The sequence below is a fragment of the Ostrea edulis genome, chromosome 5 (assembly GCF_947568905.1).
Source record: "Ostrea edulis chromosome 5, xbOstEdul1.1, whole genome shotgun sequence".
Classification (NCBI taxonomy): Eukaryota; Metazoa; Mollusca; class Bivalvia; order Ostreida; family Ostreidae; genus Ostrea; species Ostrea edulis.
This window is the reverse complement of record NC_079168.1, coordinates 8,837,861-8,845,344: the sequence shown is the minus strand read 5'-3', so window position 1 is coordinate 8,845,344 and position 7,484 is coordinate 8,837,861. Positions and strand designations below refer to the sequence as shown.

Below are 7,484 nucleotides of genomic sequence, written 5' to 3'. Positions count from 1 at the left end.
GTTTATGTTGTCATTGTCCCATTTGTAGATTGTTCTGTTAGATGGACCATGTGTGGAGAGTAGCCGTTGTTCCTGCACGATTGGACAGTCGGGACACTGTGGTCATGTTACTGGTCTCCTATTCACTCTGGCACATATGAAATCTGCAAACCTGAAATTCATTCCATCTGATGTTCTGAAGACTTCCCTTCCCCAGACTTGGCATGTGCCCCGAGGAGAGAAGATTTGTGGAAGTTCAGCTGAAAACGTGATTGTGCATGGATACAATGCCAAGTCATCTCCTCAACAACCTCGTGGATTGAGATCTACTCTGTACAATCCCATCAACTCTGTTGTTCCAAAAATTTCAGAACTGTGTTCTAGAGTCTCTGAAGCTGACAAAACCCGTTTGTTGCTTACAGTTGTGAATTTGAGTGGTAAAGGTGACTGTGAATATACAGAGACAAAATTTGGTAAATTTCCAAAAGGATCCCCATTAGCAGTGCAACAGAAATTGTCACCACATTATGTACTGAATATTTTAGATGCCAGTGAATTTCCTCTTCTCCCCGCTGAAAATCTAATGGAACAACAACTTCATATCATTCTGGATGAGAAAAGAACTGGTAGCTTTTCTTCAATTTCTTCAATTTTTGTGTCAGAGGAGGAATGTCATCAAATTGAGGAGATGACACGACTACAAGGAGAGAGTCCTAAGTGGCATGCAATCCGTAGGGAGAGAATTACTGCTTCAGTGGCTGGTGATATTGTAAAGCGGAGAGCAGGTTAGGCATTTACAATAAATCATGCAACGTTATGAAGTAATATTTACAATTTCATGCTTACTCCTTTTAAAGCACCTGATCCCACCTCTGGTATATCCATGGGTCTGTGTTTGCCCACCACTCTTTATTTGGTATTCGTTATAGGAGTTATGATCATTGTCATTGATCGTTATCTTCACCTTTCATGTATATAAATTCAAACATCCCAACATTTTCCATTCAATCTTTTTCACAGCCTATGAACCTCTAACTGAAAGACTGAAGACAACAAGAAAAGTTGTTACAGAGAGCATGCGTCATGGGTTGTCATTTGAGGCAGTTGCTGCTGACGCCTTTGTTAGAGTAAGTTTAAGTTTGATATCAGACCCCATACCATCACTATTGTATACAAAAGATCAAAGGCATTTTACATTCTATTTAGTTCAATGCACCTTTTAGATAATTGCTATATTTCAAAATCTTATTTAATTTTATATTTAAATTGCAGCTACTAGATAACAACGTCAACATATACCCATGTGGAGTTGTAGTTAGCCCTTATGCTCCATGGCTTGCTGCTACACCTGATCGGAAGGTATACAACCCCACCATGAATCAACCTTACGGCTTGCTTGAGATCAAGTGCCCTGTAAAACCCTTGTCAGAATGCAACTACTTGACTAAAGTTGGAGATGTGTGGAGACTGAAAAAAAATCATAATTACTTCTACCAAGTCATGATGCAACTTGCAGTGACTGGTCTAAACTGGTGTTACTTCTTTGTGTGGCTCTGTGATGAAAATCACTTGGAGGTTATCGAGTTTGATGAGGAGGAGTGGCAAGACATGAAAAACAAGATAGATTCATTCTATTTTGATCACTTTCTTGAATAAAAGCTTTGTCTTTTAAACCTCACTGACCTTTGAATATTTTCATAATAATGATAATCTTCACTAAAAATAAAATAAAAATTAGATATCTTTGTGAAACACTGATGTCCCCATATGGCAGCAAAATAATTCTAGTGCCAAAAAAGTCATGTCACAAGGAATACACATGTGAAATATGAAAGCCCTTTTACTAAGCATTCAAAAGTTTTGGCCAAGGTTGAAGTTTTTCAAAGGTAGGACAAACTACATGTCAAGGTCATGACATAAAAAAAATTGGTACCAAACAAAGGTCTGGTCACAAGGTATGTACATGTGAAATATGAAAGTTTACAAGTTATGGCCAGGGTTAAAGTTTTTGCAGATAAACAGACAGACAGACCAAACACTATGAGCCCCCCAATCTTCTAGTACAGGGGCATAATAGGGAAATGAAGTGCAAGAACCCTCACTTGTCATGAATTTATTGAAAGGAAAATGTCAAAAGTTAAAATTAATATACATTTTGTATAAGTAATACATCATAATTCTTGTAATGATTAAGTATAAATAGATGTACATAATACCATTCCTCTGAATTAGAAAAGGGAAAATGCATGTTGTAACGTGTATCTGAAGTATTCTTATACATGCACTGTCATATGTACACATGTCACTTACAATTTCAGTGTTTTTCATTTGCACCAATCTTTAACAAGAGGACCTCTAAATAAAGTCAACATGTTTGCAACAGTCCATAACTGATTAATTGTACCTGTCATACTTAAGGGGATGACACCATCAAATAGATGGTATTCTTTGACCCTCCGAATATGTCGTTCAATATGTATTCTAAGCTTGGCAATTATTTGTGTTTCTTCTACTTCCTGCTTTGAAAACTGACCTTGGCTAAGAAGAAATGGTGGAGTATTGACAGATATGCCTGTCCCTTCTAATACTTTGTTTAAGACGAACCCTTTGTCTGCCATAATTGAATCGCCTTCTTCTAGAAGATCAATAAGACCAGATAATTTTGTAATTTCAACATCTGACAAACACCCTGTGTATAAAGAAGACACAAAAGTTAGAGCCCCATGAGGAGCAATTCCAACAAGCCCTTTCCATGTGTGGGAACTCTTATACGTTGAATAACATTTGGATCCTAGTGCTAGGGATGATGGGCGCTCGGTTTTTATCTCTGTACAGTCAATTATGATTCTAGTTGAGGGGTAAAACATCTTGAAGGACTGGGGCATTTTTTCATAAATTTGTTCCTTACTAGACCAAATATTCATGCTGCCTAAAATGAAATACAAAAAGTTTGCCCATGTTATGATCTTGCGACTAACTGTTGACACATGACAATTGAACCTGACTGCTAAATCTTGTGCCATAAGACCACATTTTAGTCTGCACACAAACATGAACAACTCATCAATTAAAAGCATGCTTCTTTGTTTGCTGACTGTGATCTGCTGATTGGATTTATCACAGGATTTATAGTAATAGCTGTTCATACAGGTTGCAGTAGGTCTGACATATTCAAAGAAAACTGAAAACATAGCCATTGATGTAAAACCTGTGTAGAATTGTATCATTGAATTGTCATTTGAAAAACGTTGGATTCCAAATCGTTCTATCTCCATCTTTTGTTGTATACTCCTTATTTCTTCATCCTTCTTCTGTAACAAAGCCTCTAATTCTTCGATTCTCACTATCTTTCTCTGCATTTCATCAGGAGGAGGAGAACTATAATGAAGGTAATAAAACATACTGAAACTGTGTAATGCTTCTATTTAATACATTTAAAATAAAACATACCTCCCACAATTAAATGATGACCAGCATCCTACTGTCCAGCAGCAGTTGTAAGGTAAACCATTCAAAACAGTTGATAACTATTGCAAACTGAATATTATAAAGTCATCAGTTTGGCAACAGCTTAACTATTCCGAGAATGATTCATGTTATAAATAGATATCTTGACTTGGTGAACAATATCCTGAAATATATTAAACTAATACAACACAAAATGAAGTATAAATCTGTGCACTGCACTATATCAATATGGTAACAATTAAATTATCTTGTATATTCACACAAAAACTTATTAAATTAACATTAATGATAGATACACACATACATTATGCATTGATATTGCTTGTAAAATTGCAAATGTATGTACAAGTAAATAAAACTGCAGTGTACAGCAGATCATAATACTAGGCATCACCTATTTTTCAACTTTTATAATTGGACAATTCACATGAATCAAAATTACCCATCCTCATTTGACATTGATATAGAATCTGTTTCATCGGGTCTCTCTCTTTCATCATCAAACTCCTGCTTTGGTCTTTTTTCTGGAATGGGATGTTTTACAATTGGACGTCGAGTGTTGGAATCTGCCTTCCAATGGAAAATCGAAGGTACAGATCCCGGTTTCAATGTGGTTCTTACTGGTGTCCATTTAATATCACTAGGTTTGAAGTGGCGAGAGCAAACTACGGTTTGTTCACTTATCTATAAATATTATGAAATGATTGTATGATTACTTGACCAAAAGAATATTTTTGATCATGTGTTTAACTTTTGCATTATAGGCCCTAGATCATTTTTGCTCATTTCAAAGTTTGCAATTTAATTAAAAAAATAAATAAATCATATCATCTAATTTATAATTTTATATCTTCGATCATGACAATAATGATTATTATTTTTTTCTTAGCATATGACCATATAATAATATGTATCGTTGATAATTCGTCTTGTTTTGAAGTACACTGTAACTAGGACAAGCTGTCAGCTGATCGACCTAGTCCATTGTTTTACCTACAGTTTTTCATCGGTCATAAACACTCACTTGGTATGGTGAAAGTCATTTTAATGGATGATTGAAATTCAAGAATAAATAGTAATCATGTAATACACATTCACAACGATAATATCATACGCATAACGCAGATCAGACAGTCTAGACAGTAGACTAGACTTTAGTCTAGACCTCTTCAATATCACTCACGGTAAAAAGAGGACCGGGATCTCTTCTGATGGCTTGGATCCATGCTCGCCTCATTTCTGATGCTTTTGGTATTTTGTGAAATGATAACTCTGGATTTAATCTCCCATTTCCAGTGCATAATGGTACACAACAGTGTTTGTCGTGGCCCTGTCCTCCCCGTGCTGACGCTGACATTTTGTTTACCGACCTTAGCCTCGTTTTCGATTTCAGCGCGCGGCTTATGAATATTCTTCGAGAAAGGAGTTTTTTTAAGCCCCGGATTCTGATACATATTTATAACACCAATACTCCTATTCAACACTTACTTTCATTTTTATATATTTTAAGGGCCATAATATGGGGTTTGTGGCTCTGGTCCTTTACGTAATAACAGGTTGTATTGGTAAATCAGATCGTTATGACAACCATAAAATTACGAAATGTTAGCTTTAAACAAGACTGTTGAAACACCTGTAACTTCAACTTCAATAATCTGCTGTCTCAGTTTAAAAACTGACCGTTCGCAGACAAGCCCTTGCGTATTGAATCAGTTAAGATATATCATATTCTTATGAAGCATTTATTCAAAAACTTCTACGTGAGAAGAAAAATATCTTGCCGTGGTCTTCATTGCGACATTTAGATAATGCACACTGATTTTGACTACGTATTACTCCGTTTACCTGATCAAGATATATGGCTTACAGCGAGTGTGACCGGTTGCCAGCGGATACTTGCCCCTCCTAGGCACATGATTCCATCTCTGGTATGTCCAGAGGTTCGTGTTTGCCCAACTATCTATATTGTATTGCTTATAGGAGATATGAAATTGATCACTGTTCGTTATCTTCACCTTTCATTAGTAGACTTTAAAGACCATTTCATAGTGAAAAACATGTTCCCTTATGCTGTTTATTTTTTTCTGGTTTTTTTTTTTTTTTTTTTTAGATTTAATGAAATTGACTCACTTACATTTGGGGATGAAAGGTGAAGATAACGAACAGTGATCAATCTCATAACTCCCATAAGTTAGAATGTTAGGATATTAATTAGTGTTACTGAACATATCAGTATCGGCAGAGGAATGAAGTGTTGATTCTTAAGGACTGAGCATTGGATTGTCCTGTTAAAATGGATCTTATTGGTCAAGCAGATGATGACCGTGTTTTCTTATTCAGGACAATAGTTAGATATATGCAAACTGATATATAAAACTAAGAATAGTAAGCATAAACGTTTTGTCAGTCCAAAACCATTTTATAACCACGTTGTTGGAATAAAAAATTAGATATTCCAGTCCGCTTCTCTAGCATACACTCCATTAAGGACTATATGATTAAACTTGTGGGTTTGCATCGTAGTGGAATAGGATTACAAGTCTAATTCTAACGCAAACACAGTCTCTATGCTTTTAAGGGAGACTGCATAGTTGTCTTGTATCATTATTTGTCCCCGGAGTTAAGATGGGATCAATGACAGGGATTCATATGACGTAGAACTGTATGAAACGGGTTTTTTTAAAAACACAACCAATATGCACTTATTTCTCAGAATTTATTATATTTTTCTCATTTCTTGGATCTGATCATCATTTTAGTAGTCTTCATGTTTTCACCTCTCTGTCCCCAGAACAGGCCCTTTCTGTTTCTCTTATTTGACAGTTGATAAACGCCATTGAGATCTGAGTGTGTACAGTTATTGTACCACCATCCACCAGTGTGATAAGCCGCACCGGCAGCACAATTATATCCTCTAGTCTTATCATTGTCTTTGTCCTTTGTTGTGAAGTACATACCATTCAGGTTATGAGCTTTTATCATCATGTCTCCTGAAATATTCAACCTTATAGTAATATTTAATCAAAATAAACATTTCACAAGTTGATTTATCATTTAAGGTAATTCAATAATCAGTCTGGTAAATAATCTAACCTGAATATAATTAAAATAAACCTCACAACACAAAACATTTATATTGCTACACATACAATAATACCGGTATTCTGCAATATTTTCTTAAAATGTGTTGCGTGTTTTGTTTATTAGAGCAATGTTCAAATATTTCTTTTATATTGCTTGTTGACATATAGAGTAAATAATGGGCAACACATCAAATTTTTATGCCACCATACCACTCGGCAATCATATATCAGCGTGGTTTTCAAAAATTAATCATTCAATGTTCATCGCTATTGATCCTAAATACTTCTGATTAGGAGCAAAACGGAAAAAAAAGAACTATACCTGCATTTCCGCTGTAGCCACTGATGGACAGTCTATATTTAGAAGATTCACTCCCAACAGAGAAATGTGAGTACCGAGCATACACCATGGATCCTGTGAATTTCCTCATGTCAATACGCAGTTCCTGGTTTCTTCCGCTGGTCAAAGTATGGGTTTTTTCATTTCCTTCATAAATATGATTGATATTGGAATTTTCATAAAATTTTGGTATATGTGTTTCAGTGTTTGTATGTGGTGCACTACTGACCAATGACTAGAAGAATTAAAATGGCCAAAATTGCTGGACAACCCATCAATTTGTCAGGACAAAGGAAAAACGAAAACATTTAAGAAATTAACAGCGTTTTTGAGCTGTTCATGGTCAGTATGAACGGATTTGGATTTGCCTCAAATCCAAATTCGTTCATATTGACCATGAACAGCTCTAAAGTGCTGTTCATTTCTTATATTTATATTCATTTACTAAATCACCGTTTGTTTACATTGCTTCTATTTTGTTGCATAAAACGAACTCCTAGCCTCTGTCACAGTAGTATTGTGACGTACGTCAACTCATAGACATGAAGTCATACTTCGTCTCACCCAATCGGATCACGCGCTCGTCTTTTTCCGTAACCGGTAAGAAGACTCGG

General features: G+C 35.6%; 3 protein-coding genes across 5 annotated transcripts in view; 1 reads left to right on the top strand and 2 right to left on the bottom strand.

Annotated features, from left to right (window-relative positions):
- Nucleotides 1–649: 649 nt before the first annotated feature.
- On the top strand, nucleotides 650–1,657 carry LOC130055241 (uncharacterized). The gene is made up of 3 exons (XM_056167183.1): nucleotides 650–764; nucleotides 1,000–1,106; nucleotides 1,252–1,657. Exons 1-3 carry the CDS (start codon nucleotides 668–670, stop codon nucleotides 1,633–1,635), a joined length of 588 nt encoding a protein of 195 aa, XP_056023158.1. The 5' UTR covers nucleotides 650–667; the 3' UTR covers nucleotides 1,636–1,657.
- Nucleotides 1,658–2,517: 860 nt separating this feature from the next.
- Nucleotides 2,518–4,802, bottom strand: LOC130054516 (uncharacterized). The gene is made up of 4 exons (XM_056164480.1): nucleotides 4,631–4,802; nucleotides 3,890–4,131; nucleotides 3,031–3,357; nucleotides 2,518–2,614 (listed from the first exon to the last, which is right to left on the bottom strand). Exons 1-4 carry the CDS (start codon nucleotides 4,682–4,684, stop codon nucleotides 2,518–2,520), a joined length of 720 nt encoding a protein of 239 aa, XP_056020455.1. The 5' UTR covers nucleotides 4,685–4,802.
- A 1,318-nt stretch (nucleotides 4,803–6,120) lies between these two features.
- The window catches only part of LOC125649178 (ryncolin-1-like), a 14,927-nt gene continuing 13,563 nt past the window's right edge, over nucleotides 6,121–7,484 (bottom strand). For all 3 annotated transcript variants that reach the window (XM_048876459.2, XM_056167181.1, XM_056167182.1), the window contains 2 exons: nucleotides 6,853–7,017; nucleotides 6,121–6,437 (listed from right to left, as the gene is read on the bottom strand). In XM_048876459.2, coding sequence (XP_048732416.2) covers nucleotides 6,178–6,437; nucleotides 6,853–7,017 — 425 coding nt within the window. In that variant the 3' untranslated portion in view covers nucleotides 6,121–6,177. The remainder of the gene's footprint in view (nucleotides 6,438–6,852; nucleotides 7,018–7,484) is intronic.

What these genes read in the sequence shown, in the direction of transcription:
- LOC130055241 (XM_056167183.1), top strand. Translation starts at nt 668, where the DNA reads ATGACACGACTACAAGGAGAGAGTCCTAAGTGGCATGCAATCCGTAGG. An exon ending in TATTGTAAAGCGGAGAGCAG is followed by an intron (nt 765 to 999) that starts GTTAGGCATTTA and finishes TCTTTTTCACAG; the next exon opens with CCTATGAACCTCTAACTGAA. An exon ending in CTGCTGACGCCTTTGTTAGA is followed by an intron (nt 1,107 to 1,251) that starts GTAAGTTTAAGT and finishes TTTAAATTGCAG; the next exon opens with CTACTAGATAACAACGTCAA.
- LOC130054516 (XM_056164480.1), bottom strand. Translation starts at nt 4,684, where the DNA reads ATGAGGCGAGCATGGATCCAAGCCATCAGAAGAGATCCCGGTCCTCTT. An exon ending in ATCCCGGTCCTCTTTTTACC is followed by an intron (nt 4,132 to 4,630) that starts GTGAGTGATATT and finishes TAATATTTATAG; the next exon opens with ATAAGTGAACAAACCGTAGT. An exon ending in TCAATGTCAAATGAGGATGG is followed by an intron (nt 3,358 to 3,889) that starts GTAATTTTGATT and finishes CCTTCATTATAG; the next exon opens with TTCTCCTCCTCCTGATGAAA.